We start from the raw sequence: 19,358 nt of genomic DNA on the forward strand, positions 1-19,358 counted from the left end.
CAGCAACAAATGCATGTAATTGCGACAGTGATTTTCGACTGTGAACTCACTTAACTGTAGGGGGCTCCAAATCGCAAAGAATACACAAAACTACATGCAGTTACTTTAAGTAAGCAATTTTCCATATTGTTCTCCATCAGCAGGGGCAGGCATAATGAGGTAAGTGGCTGCTTAGGGCCCCGGGGGAATCAGGGTGCCCCATCTGATATTGGCGAAACATATTTGCAGCATTGAACAGTGTAGCCAATCACAGACATATCTGTTGATTTCTTGAACGCAATGACTAGAAGTGTATAAGTTAGAATCCACTCACCGCTCAAAAGTTTTTGTCAAGTGCTGAGTTCTGCAAGCTCGGGAATCCTCTCATTATGACAAAGTGTAGATACGATGTAAATAAGAGATTCATTGCGCAGTGTAGAGAGCTTATAATGGAACATCGTGAGATTGCAATAAACTGAAGTGAGTGACAGCTTTTAGTGATTATGTGAGGGAGCACTCTTTGCGGACATTCTAGGCTGTATAATACTGTCTCAGAACAGTTATATTAACTGTTAACAGAATGACTGCTGTGCACTCGTACGCATTAATGCACAAATGCAATGACTGGAGATTTTCACTTAATAATAGATTACATTTTTGATTTGTTTCTTGGCAAACCCTACCGTATACCTTCAGAACACCTGGAAAATGGAATGAATTGCATGGGATAATTTTATGTTTGTAAAAAGATTGAAATAGTTTACAATTTATTAAATGGACAAGTGCAAGTGTTTCTCTTTTTTTTTTTTTTTTGATAGGTGTCTTCTTTTGTGATCTGAAAAAAAAAAAGGTAGCCTAATATGGCTTTAGAACAGCATGAGGTTGACTAATTACTGTTTGTAAAGGGATAAATAAACTATAAACTATGACAGCAAGCGAGCAAAATAAGGGTCAGGCGTAAAAGAGCACAGTTATTGTGTTAGGGCCCCATACCTAGAATTTGCTTGAGGCCCCCAAATCACTAAGTCCGCCCCTGTTGCTTATTTTCTTTACAAGCTGGACATAACTGTAAAATGTTAAAATCTGTCTTTATTTGATCCGCATCAGAAAAGATTAACATTTATGCTACTCCACTGATGCAGTGATGTCACATGTTTTTGACCGTTTCTGAATGACTTTGAAATAAATGAATCTCAAAACACATTAAACTATCTTTACACCTGTTTTAGTGTCATTCGGCTTCAAATGGATGTTAATATCAGGTGTAAGCGGGGCCGGGGTGCACTCCTTAGTTTAAAAAAAATAGTCCAGTGTATTTCACAGTACTGGTATTCCATTCCAGCATAACTCTATAGTTTTTATCTCATGTTGGAATCCTATAAGACAATTCTCTTTAGGATTGGTTCCAAACTATGATTCCAAACTGAATCCTATAAAGTTCTTATTGTATCCCCTAAGGAGAGACACAAATCCAGCATAAAGACATGTCAAAGTCAGCTCAAACCCAGAGTTTGACTAAATTACATAAGGAATCTCAGAGATCCCTATCCTGTCATCCAGGAGAGCCTGTGGGGAAATGGAATCCCGTCTTCATTGGCCAGCGGGCTGATTTGATGTAACATCCTGTGTAGGAACGCGGCGGCAGCGGCAGACGAACCCGATGCCCTGCAGATGGTGCCTTCGCTCGCTCGCGCGCCCGCCCCGCTCCGCTCCGCCTCGCACTCGACCGAACGCGAGCGCACAGACGCGTCTCCGAAGTGTGCGCTCCCGTGAGCTCATGTCATTCCTCCCTCTCCGCTCCGTCATCTCTCACACAGGATCGCACTCTCCGTTTTAATTCAATCTTTTGCCACTGAATAAGACACTGCGCGTGGGAGCGAACCGGTGCGCTTTTGGAAACGGGAAGCTTCGCTGTGGACGCGTTTATCCGCTGCTCTTCGCCCTTGGATTTGATTCGCACATCACGCTTCTTTCTTCTGTCCAGAATGGGTTTTGTCGTGCTGGTGCTTCTGTGCGGTCTCACCGGGCTGGTGTTCGGGGAGAGTAAACCCAAGACATGCTCGGACATCAGGCACTTCTACAACAGCAAGGGGTTCAATCTGAACGGAGTCCCGCAAACAGTAATATCCGGTAGGTGAACCGTTCAAACCTTCATTTCAGCGTGAATGACAGTTGTGATGAAAGGCACTGGATAGCCTACAAAAACAAACTTTAATGCAAGTAGTTACAGTTCGATTCAAATACATTATCATTTTATGTTATCAACAGACAAGACAAGTTTCGTACACATGTAGCAATACAGATCAATATTTCAATAATCATAATCAAGCCCAACAGTTAGAAATAAAGTTTAGAAAATAACTCCTACTGGTTGTAAAATGGTATGATAACTTAAAGTTATGGGCATGTGTGTGCTGGGTAATGAATAAACATTATATATAATATATATATATATATATATATATATATATATATATATATATATATATATATATATATATATATATATATATATATATATATATATATATATATATATATATATATATATCAGTGGTTTTAATTCTAAATTAAATAAATATTTATAAATACAATCATCTTTATGAATTATGTACAGTAATTATGTTATGTGATATATATGTACTTAATGTCACATAAATGTTTTAGACAGAAGGCTTTGACTGATAAATATAATCACCTGATAATTTAAAGGTAATAAATAATATAAAATATTATTATTATTATTATTATTGTTATTATTATTATTATTATTATATATATATTTATATTAAAATGTATATTATTATAAGTATTAATATACATTTTAATATTGAGTGGAATGTCATTTTTATTTTTATTTTTATGAATTATTTAACTGAACTATAAAGGAATCTTGCCTCAATATCTGGCATTTTTATTATACCTTTTCTTCTCTCTGAAGAGCCTCTTATGCTTGAGACCTGTTTGTTCATCTCACTGTCTGTCACAGACCCCTGTCCTGCACATATGTGACACTCCCACAGGTCTTTGGACTTCATAATAATTTTCCATGACCTAGGATTCCATAACAGTTTTCCAGACCGTTTCTTCTGCTGTCAGGCGGTTTGAATGTGTGGCATAGTTAAAGAGATTTACTGGTGATTATGAGCTTTCTGCAATCTCTGATGGTGTGTGTGTGTGTGTGTCAGGGTGGAGTGTCATTCACAGTTGCTCCATGAAGGTAGAGTTTTCACTTTTTATTTTTGAGTTGAAGAGCTGAAACCTCAGTGGGTGTGCTTTGTGGTAGAGCTCTAGTGATTTCACACGCACAGAAGACCTTGATTTCTCTTTGTTTCATTGAATTTTTCTATCACCCCAGATTGCTTTACTGTGCTGCAGCCTGAATGTATTTTTACCCATCATCCTTTTTCGCATGACGCACGAGCTGATCCCGGTCGGTATTCCCTAATGATCAGAAAGTGTCCTCCATTTAGAAGATTAATAGAGGTGAAAATCAGACGTTAGCGGCTGTACATTAATGTGATGAAGTTATTATCCTCATAAACACGTACAACACGTCCAGACGCATTCAATCAGAGTGATGCATCGTTGTGATCAGGCATGTTAACACCGCTGTGTTTAGACGGCACGCTCTAACGTGTCTAAGTGATGACGATCAAGCCCCTATCCCTAACCTCTCATCCATATGGAGACAATGAGATTTAATTGAAAGTAATTGTTTCAGAGTCAAGAGTTTCCCCTAGGAGATGTTCTGCAATTATACTGCAGTTTTTTTTTATACTGCAGAGATCTTTCTTGGGTTCTCCACTCAAGAGCTGACATACTTGTCCTCCCATGCGTAAAACTGCGGGAATCTGATTTTGGTTTTTGTGAATATTAAAGTTGCATGACTGTTGTCAGCTGTCTGGATGGGAAATCTGGACACAAACTCGGATCTTCTATAGCGGTTTCTGTGACATTAATGGATCCACCCGTTTTTCCGTCTCTTCTCGCTCTTTTTCCACTCTGTTCTCTCCTGCTGCTAGTCGATGATCAGCATTAACCTTAGATGGATGAATTTCATTGGGGATGTGGCTTTAATTTTTGATGGGAAAAATCTTAAAAGCTTCATTTGAATTTCTAAGGCTGGATTTGAACATTCAGCTGGATTGTATATCATCTTTCACTCTGACTCATCTGAGATGAACTTGACACCAACCCTGTGAGGCAAATGTTTTGGCCTTTGGTTGTGTTTGTGAGTGTGTGTGTGTGCTTATGTTTATCGTGTTTTATCTAGTAGAACATTGCAAAGCTCATCTAAAAGCAGCTGTCTTCTATCAGTCCCCATGCGTTCTGTTTTACTCATAACTGAGTAATCATATTCCCCTGGTGATTTGGAGAGGGGATCCCACCTCGGCGAACTGTGGCACACCCTGCTAATGGCCCGAACAAGCTGAGCGACCCACACCAGAGCCTGAGGTTACAACAATACACAACGATAATCTCTACTTGACCTCATTTCAGGAAAGATTCAGTGACAGATCAGGTCAAGATGGCTCCTGTCAGTTCTTATCAGGCTCATATCAACAATCATTTCGGGAAAGTAAGCCAAGTTCAGCTCACCTTTGTCTCAATTCTTATTTTCCTTGTGTAGTAGATGGAGTTTTGCACCCAATGTAAAGGCTGTCATCTTGTAGAATCTTTCAAATTGTTTTGATGCATTTTGAGTATATATGATATATCACATTACTGGAATTGTGTACCTGCAATCATACCTTATAAGATTAGAGGTCAGTCCCAATAGGTATTACAAATTGCCAATCCTTAATATATGGTTTATGTTATTTAAAAAAAAACAAAAACAAAAAAAAAGCATCTGGGGTTGGAGACGTGGCATTGTAGTCAGTGCAAGTGACATATTGAGTCATGGTGCTCATGTAGCATACCTGGGTTTGAGTCCAGCCATGTAAAATGGTTTCAATTGATCATTTATTATAAATTAATAATATTAATCATGAAAATATATTTATATGTACATTTTATGCATAAATGCAAACTAATATAATTTTATAAATATATTTTCATTGTAGCCATTGTATTATTTGTTTCTTTGTAGTTTTGTATTAAAACTTACTTACTTACTAATACATGCATACTTACTATTTTTTTATTTTTTTATTTACCAACTAAGTTCCCCTTCTGAACTCAGGTTTGAATTATTAATGAAAAACTGAACTAGATTTTGCTTGAGTCTAATCATGTCAGAATAGAACACAGGATGTAACCCGTGGCTTTATTTTTGTTATGATTATTATAATTAATGAATAATAAGAATTTTTCTAAGATTGTATAAAATATTTATTTATTTGCCACCTCAATAATAAAGATAGAATTTTAACACCAGCTGCAACCTGTGGCATCTAAAACCTCATTGACCATGATGACGACGTGTAGCGCCCCCTAGCTGTGACTGTAGAGTAAGCAGTGGTCATAAAGCAGCTGTCATTAGTCACGTTTAAGTCATGGACACAGGCAAGCATGAAAGCACTAATGAGGTCCCTGAGCCGTGGCAGCCCATTGGATAATGGCCGCTGGTGCATCTGCTGGAGGCAAATGATGGTTGCTCAAAGTGAAATGGTCCATAGGAACAACATAGATTGCAGAACTTCTTTGTGCATTAATATTTCAGTATTTAAGTTGAGCACACTTGCTCTAGGGCATAGTACTGAATTCTTTTTTTATTCATCCTCTGCATATGTGTGTGTGTGTGTGGTCCTGGTAAACCCCATGTTATGGGGAAAACAATGCCCCCACAAAGATAGCAATATCCGAAATCCTTCTCCTTGTGGGGACATTTTTTGGCCCCCATGAGGAAACAAGCTTATAAATCATACAGAATTAAGTTTTTTGAAAATCTAAAAATGCAGAAAGTTTCCTGTAAGGGGTAGGTTTAGGTGTAGGGTTGGTGTAGAGTGATTGAATATACAGTTTGTACAGTATAAAACTATTACGCCTATGGAATGTCCCCATAAAACATGGAAACCCAACATGTGTGTGTGTGTGTGTGTGTCTGTCTGTGTGTGCATTGCATTGCATCTTGTATTGATTTGTTATAAGTGCGTATTGATTTGCATGCATTGATTTTAAATGTTTGTTGGAGTCACACAACATGCTTTCACAATAGATTTGTGCATTTATCCTCCAATCCATAGCAGGATGAATTGAGGATGGGGTATTCCTAGACTCATATGCACACACACACACACATGGACACCGAGTGAAGTGTTTATAGTGCTGATGCAGTAGATGTTGAAGGCATTAAGCTGTAATCTGCCCTCTGGAGCCTGAAACTCACCACACAGTGTTTGATGTCATGCAGAGCTGAGGAACCGCTCTGCACACTGCAGCAGTGAAGGAAAAAAAAAAGAAGAAAAAAGATACTGAGATGGAGAAAGAGAAAACTGATATTGAGATTCTCATTCCAATCTGCTGCTTCTTCTGTCCCTTTAAACAAGAAAAACAGATGGTTGGACTTTAGAAGTACTAGTGTTTTATTAAAATATCTCTTGATGTGTTGTTTCCTTTTTGATGCTGAAAAGATTCTTACGGCTAGTAAGCATATGTTGTGCTTTGGATGGTGGTGTGCTGGATAAATCACCCCAAAATTGAAAATTGACATCATTTACTCAACTCATGTTGTTTTGAACTTGCACGACTTACTTTTGGTTGCATTTTCAATGCAATTACATTTAAATAAATAGTTACTTATCCTCAGGCTATCTAAGATGTAGGTGAGTAATTTACTTCTATTCCTCATGAGCTATAGTATTTTTTTTTTACATTAAACCTACTTTTAGCATTTTTGGAACGATAAGGTAGAACAAGGGTGTGAACAAAACACAACTTTTTGGAATAAACTATACTTTTAACTAGCTTAACCAGCAAGACTTGTTTTAGACTGCTATAGGTTTGCTAGGGATCATCTATCTCTAACCAGGTTGAACCAGCTTGAACTTGTGTGGACCAACTACACTGATCTTTTCAGCAGGACTGATCACTTATCAGAGATTTGTCTTGAGTGTAATTGTCCCGCTTTAGGCAGATCCTGATTTTTTTTTTTGGTAATTGGTAAAACATAAAACTGTGTGTCTATACAAGACCTTGGCCTCTCTCCCAGGATGTGATCCGCAGCTGAATATGATACTTATGAAATCAGATAACGCCAGCACAGTGCGGTGATGTAAATCTGCAATCCGGACCGAGACCTATTGAATTACCTAGCCACTAAATATGACAAATAACTGAGTCAGATTGTAATACATGCAGTGTAATGTAGTTCTCAGCCTTCCTGTGAGTGAAGGACTCACGGCCCTCCCAGAGGAGAGCGAGAGAGATATGTGATGGACCAAGGTGACCTTTAGACAAAGACATTTTTGATGGATTTGCTATTGTGTGACATCCTTTGAAGGAAGAGAGAGAGAGACAGACAGACAGACAGAGAGAGACAGAGGTCACATTCCCCAATAGCTGCTACCTGTCCAAAATGAGCTTTTTTACCATAACTGTTTAAGCCAAGTGAATTTAGAGCATTTTTATTTATATAGCATACTTTTTTGTTGACTTTAACATGTTTCTTTTATTTTAGACACCTGTGCTGTGTAGCACTTGAATGTTTTGACAGTTCGTTTCATCCCAGTGAAGTTAAATTTACCCTGACTCTGAGAAAAAGAGTCACGCTGTGTTTTCTAATCTTTATAATCCTAAACACATTTCTAACTAGCCATGATGATTCATTGTAAGGTACTCAAAATTACACTGCAAGTATACTGGTTCAGATCAGGGGTTTGGCTGGTTAGCTTGGCTTGGTTAGATTGGTAGGTTCTGTAACTTCACCAACACTTGGCTTGTTTAATAGAAAGGCAGGATTTCTGTTCTTAAAGCCAACATATTTAGCATTGCATATTTACATGCACCCAAATCATTCATTAGTAATTGGATTAAAAAGCCTTAATGTAAACACCTCAATCTAACCTGATCAGGAAAAAAAAAAAAAAAGAAAAAAAGAAAGTAAATTCTGAAATCTTGACTGTTTTCTCAATCCGATTGAAAAATACACTCTGGTGTTATTTTTGCAGTGGTTTTCTCCAGTTCTGAAGTGATTGAACAGTGATTGCCTTGAAGCTTTGGTCAGATTACATGTAAACGCATATATGAATTGGATTGCACCATTCAGGGATAATTCACCCAAAAATGAAAATTCTGTCATCATTTACTACTTGTCCCAAACCTATATGAATTTCTTTCTTCTGCTGAACACAAAAGAAGATATTTTGAAGAACAGCTGACGGTATCCATTGACTTTCATAGTATTTTTTCCAGTTGGCTACTGTCAACTGTTTGGTCACCAACATTCTTCAAAATATCTTCTTTTGTGTTCAACAGCTGAAATTTGTTTAGTTTATATTTTTAATATTATATTTTTTGAAATAGGCTTGATTTTATACTACGAAACTTGGGATGATAGTTAGCTGAGAACATAAATTTAATCCTCAATTTAAAATAAACTGATACCATATTAATATAAACATTAAAATAAACAACTAGCCCATGGGGTTCCTGTAATAACAGAAAAGGAATTGTACCAGAGCTAGTGAATTCTTGAAAATTGTCAAGTCTTGTTTTAATTTTAGCATGTGTCTTAGTCTCTGGTTTAACACTCCCAACAGCATCCTAACTTTTACCCCCTGGAGACTAAGCGTGAAGCTTCTCCACATTAGAGCAGAGGGACGATGTAGCGATCGAGAATGTAGGACATTACATGCACTAGAATCAGAAGGAAGTACGGCGAGAGGGATTTGGAAGAGCGATGTAGTCTCAAATGTGCAACTCAATGGGGCTTCCTGTTAAAGCTGGGCTGAACAGCGAGCTTGCAGCGCTATTACAGGGTAGTGGGAGGGGAGAGCATGTTTGGTTTGGCTGGACTCACAGCAGCTGTAAGGAGGTGTGGGAAAAGGAGAGAGATTTCACCCCATTCATCATGGGAGCATCTGACGTAATAATGATCGCTAATAGCGCTTATGAGAAACATTCAGCCTTGTACAGCAACCTCATACATAAGCATCAGAGCTGTGGAAAAACTGCAGAAAAATGGTAATTATTTCATTTATTCATATTCATATATGTATTGTTACAAACCTGTATGACTGACACATACTCTTATTTATTTATTAAAATCTACATACACTTAAATGTAGTACAGTAAATACTGCTATTTGTTCTTTCTTTCTTTCTTTCATTAAAATCTGCAAACATTTAAATGTATTAAAACCAGTACTGGCATTTATTTATTTATTATTTGTACAAATATTTAAATGTAGTAAAACTGTCACTTATATTTGTATTAAAATCTGCAGATATTTAAATATTTTGCAACAAATACGACCATTTATTTACTTTTTATTTATTTATTTTGTAATAAAATCTGTAAACATTTAAATGTAGTAAAAAAAAATACTACATTTAAAATACATTTTTGTATTAAAATCTGCATGTATTTAAATATCATGCACCAAATACTACCATTTATTTATTTATTTATTCTGCAAACATTTAAATGTTGTTAAACAAATACTGTCATTTATTTATTTGTGTATTAAAATCTGCATAAATATCATGCAACAAATACTACCATTTATTTATTTTTATGTAAAATCTGCACACATTTAAATGTAGTACACTAGAAAGGTTGGTTGCATTGCATGTCATTTAAATGATCTTTTCAGGGCAGTTCTTGACCAGAAAAAAGCTGCAAGTTTGACCAGACTTTGCTGTATGTCAAAAGTCTTGTTACACAACATTGTGTGGGTTGGTTTTCATTATCAATCTGTGGAAGGAACCAGTGAGATAATGTGTATCTGTTGAAACCAACCATGAAAAATTGGTTATTTAACCCAGAAAACAAAATGTTATGCAGTTCACAATTTCGTAATGCTAGAGTTGTGTAGTTTCCTTCTCCTTTGGCTGAAATATTAATTTATTATGACTCTAATGAGAATTTCCATTGTGCCTCAGAAGATGAAGAGTCTTTGAACAAACAGTGTGCTAATTGCGGGGTCTGTCCTCCCTGAGGCAAACGGGGGTTAAGTACTGTGTTGACAGCTACAGTCGAGATGGAGTGGGCTTTTCAGAACTCTAGTTCATGGGTCAGAGTTACTTGGGAATGAACCTTCAATCTTTATGATGGGAGTTTATATATTTAACCGTTAAGTTACCAACACCCTTACTTTGGGTACTCCGAGTTCTTGCATAAAGGTCTTATCTATCACATTGACCCATGCATAAAAATATGAGATAAAAAAAAAGATAAGGTCACCAAGACTGTTGTCTTAATAAAGCTTTGCCTAAAACGTCTCTCAAGGAGCAAAGCGAGCAGCATCATTCTGCAAACACAACATCAGTACAGGCACAATACTAAAGCAAGACAGATGCTGTCATCATGTTCATTTGTAGTTTCCGTACTGAGCAGGGAATTTCATCACAATCGTAATGTTCAAATGCCTTCAATTTCCTTGCGTCGTCTTTTAGAGACAGGCCCTTGAGACGGGGAGTGAGATATGTTTTGTTCTCTGTGAGTTGGATGAGATTGATGTATTTTTAGATGCGCTAAAAGCTCAGGGCGATCCATTTATATCTCTCATTCTCTGGAGAAACAGGTAATATTAAGATAACAGCACAAAAAGACATATAAACTGTCATCTCACGCAGCACACTGTGTGTGTAATTAGAGACAAACTGGAAATTCTCTCTTGTTTGCTCATTTGCTATTTTTATTCCTCTCTTCCTCTATTTCTGTTCCTCTGAGCAAAGTTGTTCATAAATAATACAGATAATCCAGCTTTGTTTTGCTGTAGACAGTTTATGCTCGGTTGAATTTGTGTGTGTGTCACAGGCCACAAAGTATTTGGACACTTAAGTCACACTTAAAAATGCATAAATGCCTTTGCATTATAAAACAAAGCATCACACCAAATGGCATTCATTTTAAAGAAAGATGGTAGGAAGTCACTTTTCAAGCAAAATTTTCACACAAACAAGTTAAAACAACAGATAAACTGTTCAAAATAAAGACAAATAGACAGTTTCTGCTTCTCAAATATAAGTGGAACGTGTTCTTGTGTCCTCCGTGTTTCCACAGCTCTGTCTCTTTAAATCCCATGTTCAGTGAAATGACCCTGCTGGAGGGTGACAGCCTACTGTCTCTGAGTCTGAACTCTCTCAAGCTCTCTTTCCATCTCTGCGTGCTGATTTATATCAAATGTATGTAGGTAGTGCTGTCAAACGATTAATCGCGATTAATCGCATCCAAAATAAAAGTTTTTTGTTTGCATAATATATGTGTGTGTTCTGTGTATATTTATTATGCATATATAAATACACACACATTCAGTATATATTTTGAAAATATTTACGTCTATATTTATATTCATATAATTTATATTATAAATAAATTTATTTAATATATAAAATAACATACTTTTCATGAAATATAAACACGCATGGGTGTGTATTTATATATACATAATAAATATACACAGTACACATATATATGCAAACAAAAACTTTTATTTTGGATGCGATTAATCACAATTAATCGTTTGACAGCACTAGATCTATGATTTTTGAATGAGATAGCGCAGCATGTTTTCTGAGTGGGTTTTGTTCAGTGGTCTGGTGATCTATCTATCTATCTATCTATCTATCTACAGATGTGGATTTTGAAATATGGTTATTAGTTCACATATATTAGTTATTATTTATTAACAGTAGTTGTTATAGCTGATCAGGTTGCTCTCAGAGTTTTATGGCAGATGTATTTGGTCAGTATGAGCTGAGCTTCTCTTAAATTAGTTCAGCACATAGAGAGAATCTGTCTCTTTGGCTGTGAAAGGAGGTGTTCTCCTCTGTGACCCAACCACATGGCATCACTCAACAAAATTGAATCGCAAATCCACACGGGAGGAAGGAGAGGAGGGAGATGGATGGGTTGGGAGAGAAAGACTGTAAGAAAGAGAGCAATGCTGACACATCAGTTTTACCAGTGGCTCTCCTCAAAGTCATTACAGTACATTACATCTCACCACGACTTCGAGTTCATCTCTTTGTTGCTTTCTATAGAAATACACAGCTGATTTACAGTCTACTAGAAAACCTATTCTTGTTCTTTCAGCCTTTCATTTTTTTTTTTTTTTTTTTACTTTTCCATCATTCATATTGGCCTACCTGTTTTATGTGTTTGAGCTTCAAACTGGTCTGTAAAAATGTTTCTAGCACATTGATTTCTGTTTTCCCATTTAATACAAGAAATAATACACTTTGATTAGATGGAGGCATACTGATAAAAATCTCAATGTAGCTGCTAGTGTCAGAGTTTTATGCTTGAATGCATGTCTTCAATTTCCAGCAGAGATCTTAGATGGGTCTAAATGGCAATCAAGTTGTCAGCAGTTTAACAGACATTGGACATAATTCACCAAAAATAAATTGATTTTTAACATTTACATAAACCCCTCTAAATCCATCAGGATCAGACTAGACCAGCTGGGCCAGTAAAAACCAACTTGTTGACCAGATAAGACATGCATAAGACAAGAAAATTCTTAGGAAATGTACTGTGTTAATATGAAGGAATTTTCCTTAATGGTTTTTCACAGGTGTTTCATCTTTGAATTATGCTTTGCTCTGTGTTGTGTTGTAGGGTTAAAGGAAATGCCCATAAACATAATATATAATGCCCTTACCAAAACCTTTTCAGTTTTTCTAAGAATGTTTTTCTTAACTGGTTTAAACCGAGTTGCTACCTACCCAAATATTATGCATACAATTGTGTAGAACTTAAAAAAATACATGGAAAAGACACAAATCCTAGGCGAATTGGAATACATTATTTACAGTGAGTTCTACTCTGATAGTTTGTATTTGATTTCACGTGGTTGTAGATCAGTTAAGGCAAACATAAGGGCATAATGTTCATTAATCAGACCAAATACAACTAGAAAGAGCAATAGTAGACGTTGCGAGCAGATTAGGCACTGCCCTTCATAGGGTGTCCTGTGCTGCTCTTTCTCTTGTGTAAATGAGTCAGTCCAGCTGTTGGGAATCACAGTGATTAGCATTGTTACATAAGAAGAGGGATTTCTGACTGCTGTTGATTTTGTCTGACGTCAGACATGACCTGCTTTGTTTATATGTTGGCTGGGTAGCAGGGTGTTGTATTTGTAGATACAAGAGAAAAAGATGGGAAAATATGGAGTGAAACGAGGTACAAGGGAGTAATATCATATACTTGCTCTTTCCAGCTCTGATATTGACCTTTTGGATGCAATTTTGGCAAATTGCCCCAAATTGTCTTTGATTGCTTAGTGTAACTTGCTCATAGATAGTTGCCATGATGAAGAATCTTCACATCTGAAGAAGTTGCATATATATATATATATATATAATTATTATTTTATTTATTTATTTTTTAATTCTGAGAATGTGCATATATATTTTAATTGCATATGTGTGACTGCTAATATATATATAATTTATTGTGTGCATTTTGTGTATATTAAATTGAAACTATATATATATAATTGCAACTAATCGCATCCAAAATAAAAGTTTTTGTTTACATAATATATGTGTGTGTGCTGTGTATATTTATTATTACACACACATACATGTATATATTTAAGAAAAATATATTATGTTTATATATTAAATATATTTAGCTGTAATATAAGTAATATATATATATATACATGTAAATACATGTACATATTTTCAAAATATATACTGTATGTGTGTGTATTTATATAGACATAATAAATATACACAGTACACACACACATATTGTGTAAACAAAATCTTTATTTTTGGATGCGATTGCTTAATTAATCGTTTGACAGCACTAATATATATATATATATATATATATATATATTATAGTATTTTTGTTTTAGCAATTTTGCCACCAGAATATAATTAAAATTTCGAGGTAAAGTGTGTACTTTCGTATTTCGCATTTATAGTTTTCACTGCACATTAAGATGGGAGAGGAAAATGTGCATGAAAAAAAATGTCCACATATCACCTTTACAAACAGACTATTCCAGTCTTTCATCTGTTTAGCCAACATGCACATACTCTTTCTCTGACAGTGATCTTTATCTGATTTCTCTTTCTTAGCTATTGATATTCTGCGAGAATCAGTTTGTTGCTTTGAGATGAATAGATGTAGCTCTCACAGGTCTGGCTGTGGATGGAGAGAGTGTGTATTGATATAAAAGCTGAGGGTGGACACTGTCTGGCTTTTCTAGGCTTTAGCTGAAGCAGCAGATGTGACAGTTATTGATCCTCTTCAGGGATCAGCTAATCCGTACCTGGCTCTTTGAAGCCTGTGCTAATGTTACATTTGTGCTGTCATGTATGGTTTCTGGGATTACTTGGGAGCAGGAGCCCAGGACATTACACCTGTGTGTGTGTGTGTGTGTATGTTAGGTCTAGATTGGTCCAGCAGTGTCAGGCCTTTTACTCCATTGCATAAGGTCTGGTCCACATATCAGCTTATTCTGACACTTAGACTGGAAGTGACTCTCTGATTGGCATGTCAGGAGACCAACCAAATTTCATTTTGTTTTCTGCCATTTTGGGTCTGTATTATCTGCATCTGCATCAGATAGTCAGTAAACAGTCTGCGTTTGTGCTGTCTGAGGCTGAGATTAGGGCAAGATCATTGTGAGAGGTTGGGAAAAGTGTGTGTGTGTGTGTGTGTGTGATCATATCATGATCATTATGTGTTCTGTTCTCCAGGTGCTTGGGCTGTTTAGTCTAATCTTTCATTGCTTTCATGAATGATGTGCATTTATGTGGTTATTGATACACTCCAGCAACATCGGCTCTGTTTGAAAGCTGACTCATTTCCAATAAGCTGTTTGTTGCTTTAATTTGTAATTTTCTCATTTCCAGCCAAATGCACAGAGCCGCTACAGCTGCACTGGAAAAGTCATGGCTGTTAGATCCAGGTTTTGTGGTTTTTATGTTGATTCACCTGGGCACATTTGATAGTTTTATGGCTGCTGATTAAATTTAAATACCAGCAGTTATTTATTGATAAAGCAGCATAAACTTTCATAAAAGTTTGCAGACCATAAATTAGAATGACATGTTCATACTGCACATAGACTTTGTTTGGAGGCCAGTGGATACATTGAAGTGATATCATTATGTGAAAAGAGGGTTGGAAAAGAGCCTCTGTTGAGTTTCTGAATATCACGATGAATCAAGTGGGTTTGGGAATCGAGAACTGAAACTAGCATAAAAAAATCAGCAATTCCTTAATCAATTCTTTACAATTGATGTGAGCTGAATTGTCTGTCATTTTGGAAGGCATTTCTTCAGAATGGTTCTCCTAAGCAATTGTTTTGGGAATGATAGTTTACATATCGGCCATTACCACTCACCCTTTACATTGCCATGCGGTCTGGACTGTGGATCTTCTTTCAGGACGTCTATCACCCATTGGTGTGATGCTGGCTGACGGCGTTCAGAGCCCCAACCGCTGTGCTGTAGTGTGTCTGTCTATGTGTAATCCTCCTCTGCAGGCCATCATGGGTTAGATTATCACAGTGAGCGGCATTGTAGTAATAGACCATTCTGATGCATGGTGGGAGTCTAATGACATCATGTTGAGATTGCGCAGAGCTGGGCCATGATACATCGTGTTACAGCCGCTCTCAGATTAAAGCCTTTCACCGCTGATGAGATGACAATGAATGTGTAGACAGAAACTCAGTGGGCCACGTGTATGAAAGAGTCTCAACCACACAAAGGCGACGCATAAAACTCTGACATCACAGTCACAGACATCACAGGAGTCAGCTGATCTTTATATTACAAAACCCTGTTGTGGTTTCATTACTGTTTTTTTTTTTTAAAGATTTTTGATAGTTTTATACATAAACTCTGAAGAAGAAAGAACAGACAATATTTAGAAAACAACTGACCCTTGATATAATATTTATTTTTAATAATTTATTCATTTTTTTCACCTCTTTTGACCAATAATATTTAAAAGTAATTACATTTATTTATTTATTGGCAGAACTAAGTGCATAGTTTTACCCCTTTTGACTATTTATTTATTTTGAAGTGCAGGCCAGGATTCCCACCCTTTTTGACTTCATGACTTTCAACTATTTATTCAATTTAAAAAGTTTTAGTTTTTTTGTGCTGTGCTGTGAAAAAAAACAAAAAACAAAACAAACAAACAAAAAAAAAAACATCTAGTTTTATGTCACTTTTCAGTCCTGGGAATTATTTATTACTTATTTGTGGACAAAAGTCTGACAGAGATACATTTAAAAAATATATTTTTCATGTTTTTCATAGAAGAAAGAAAGTCATGTAGGTTTGTGACGAATAAATGACATAATTTTCATTTTTGGGTGGGATATCTGTTTAAGGAGAAACTTTCTACAGAAGTGAATATGGTCCTTTAAAAACTAAGCTCTAAACTTCATGACATGACCTCTTCAGCTTCTCTTGGCACCTGTGTTGATCTTGTCATGGTTTAATGAGAAAGTGAGCAGAAGCCAGCCCGGTGTGTGGTTTGTTAGTGGAGGTGAGGGTTGCGTGAGGGAAGTGTTTGGCCTCTGTTGGGTTTTTGGCAATGACGTGGTGTTCCGTACTGCTTGGTGAACTCAGTGTTTGTTCTTCAGTCTAACTAAAGACAGAAATGCATTAGAAGAGACACAAAACACAAACAGAGAGCGAGAGAAAGATATTGCAGGGTTTGTTTCCCGTGGGATTAAAATGCCTCTGAGAAATTGAATATCTGAGGAACATCAAGGCCGTAATCCGTTTCTTAGCGGAACACTGAAGCTTCTTCCCTCCCTCTGTTTTTCTTTGCTCATCTTTCTCTGCATCCGTCCTCTATCCATCATTCTCTCTCCTTGTCCTTGTCTCACTCTTCTGCTTTCCTCCATCTGTCTCTCTCATCTTCCTCTTTGTGTTTTACTTGTCATCTCACTTTCATCGCTGCCTCTTCTTGTTCTAATTTAATTTAAATTAATAATTTAGTTATTAATAATAATGAATAAATGTAATCATTTTAGTATTATTAATTAAATTAAATTAATGTTTTAAATAATAAAAATATTAATTTGAAAAACCTTTAATTGAATTTAATTATTGATGCATATAAAAAAATAATAATAAAATAAGTAAAAATTAACTAATAAAATAATTCAGTCAGTATTGATTAAAAAAATCTATAAAACAACAGCGCAAATAAGAATAAGTGTATGTTAAAGTAGGAAATAACACTCAAGAAACTTTCCAAAAGACTAAATTACTGTTATTATAATGAATAAATGTAATTATTTTAAGTATTATTATTAAAATGAAATTAATGTTAAAGACATGAATTAAACATTAATTTAAAATCTTTATTAAAACTAATAACATAATTTGTTCAATATTGATCAATAGTGAAAAATAGAATACATTTATATTAAATGATCCAAATAATCAACAAATTGACCAAAAGACTAAACTGCTGTGAAAAATGTAGAATGTAACATTAATTCTCTCTCTCATCATCTCTTTCTCCTTCATAGCTCATTTAGCAGCTTAAAATGATGCGCATGTAATTTTGATAAAATGTTCATGTGGATGACCTCCTTGTCCTGTGATAAGCACTGCAGCTACAGTATTTGAGTGTGTGTGTATATATGGATGTATGTGTGTGTGTGTGTGTGTGTGTGTGTTTTTAAAGCAGAGCTGATATGCTTGATTTTTAATCTTCTGCACTTAAAGCAAGGATAGAATTCATGGCGTGTTTGTCAAACATCCCCTAATCGTGGTCTTTGGGATCCTACGCCCCTCTGAGGGCACAAACGATCTGTCCTACACACTCAACTGGAGGACGAACAGAAACCGAGGATGATGTGGGGTTTTGTGTGTGTTTGTGTTACTATGCATTCCCTCATTCCCACATTTCTTTCTCTTTATCTCTCTTGCTCAGTGCACTGGAAAGTGTGTTAAACTGGAATGCCATGTATTTGCCCAGTGATGCATTGCCCAAGCAAAAACATGCTAGGCAACTGATAATACAAACTAAACTAGAATTTTATATTTTCTGAAGAAAACATGAGGGGTGCTTGTCCATACAAAAGTACAATACAGCAAAATACTTTCCTTGTTAGGACATTTGGTCCACACAATGTAGACAAACCCAGACCCGCACGCAGAAACAGACACAAAACACCTTGTCATTTAGCAAGAGCAGATTCAGTCTGGCAGGCGGTAAAGTGTGTTTGTGTGTCATGCACGTTCGGATTAAGCTGCCAGAGAACAACATCTCCATCTCTGACAGCCTGTAATTTTGAACTGAGCATGTCCAGACAGGCAAGTGCATGTGTGTGTGGACCTTGTTCTGAAATATGAGCAAGCGGTACTTGCTGAGCTTAAGGCTATTGCTCACACTTAAGGTGGGGTCACATTTACTGTTGTTCGGCGAATTTTCATGGGCCTAATCCAGTCATTAATATAGGAATCAATGCGATTGGGAATTTTAACTGAGGGCGAAAGATTTCCCTCTTCAGATTTTACATTTACATGACCGACAGAAATCTGCTATTGACAATGGATGTTTTTTGCCCACAAACATTCACTGAAATTTCACTAATGTGACCAAATGTAAGGGAGGAATTTTAATGACCACTCTTAAAAATAAAGGTTCTTTATTGGCATTTATGGTTCCATGTTTAGCATCCATAGAACCTTTCTATTGCACAAAAGGTTCTTTATAGTGGAAAAAGGTTCTTCGGATTTTAAAATGTTCTTCTAAGAAGGTTCTTTGGGGAACCAAAAATGGTTCTTCGAAAGGCATCGCTTAGAAAACCCACTTTTTTGATCCTTTATTTTTAAGAGTGTACATGCCATAGGACATTGGTCTCAAACTCAATTCCTGGAGGGCCATAGCTCTGCACAGTTTAGCTCCAACCCTAATCAAACACACCTGATCCAACTAATCAAGGTCTTCAGGATTATTAGAAACTTCCAAGCAAGTGTGATTTGGAGCTGGTTGGAACTAAACTCTGCAGAGCTGTGGCCCTCCAGGAATTGAGTTTGAGACCACTGTCATAGGAGAACAATTTTGGATTTACCAAATAACCTTCTTATTCTATTCTAAATAACATTTTCCAGCATAAAGAACCTTGTGTGCATTTAAAATTGTCCATGGATTTTTAAAGTTTATTCATGGATCCATGGATGCCAATTAAGAACCTTTATTTTTTATGAGCGTATTATATTATATATGTGTGGAGTGAGCTCTTTTGACTTGGGCCAGTAAA

The 19,358-nt window shown here is 36.2% G+C and overlaps 1 protein-coding gene across 1 annotated transcript in view; it reads left to right on the forward strand.

Moving 5' to 3' along the window:
- The first annotated feature begins 1,610 nt into the window (after window positions 1-1,610).
- Window positions 1,611-19,358, forward strand: part of gpc1b (glypican 1b) — a 71,671-nt gene continuing 53,923 nt past the window's right edge. Inside the window, exon 1 of the mRNA XM_058753450.1 lies at window positions 1,611-2,109. Coding sequence (XP_058609433.1) covers window positions 1,965-2,109 — 145 coding nt within the window. The 5' untranslated portion in view covers window positions 1,611-1,964. The remainder of the gene's footprint in view (window positions 2,110-19,358) is intronic.

Source organism: Onychostoma macrolepis, chromosome 02 (genome assembly GCF_012432095.1).
Source record: "Onychostoma macrolepis isolate SWU-2019 chromosome 02, ASM1243209v1, whole genome shotgun sequence".
Classification (NCBI taxonomy): Eukaryota; Metazoa; Chordata; class Actinopteri; order Cypriniformes; family Cyprinidae; genus Onychostoma; species Onychostoma macrolepis.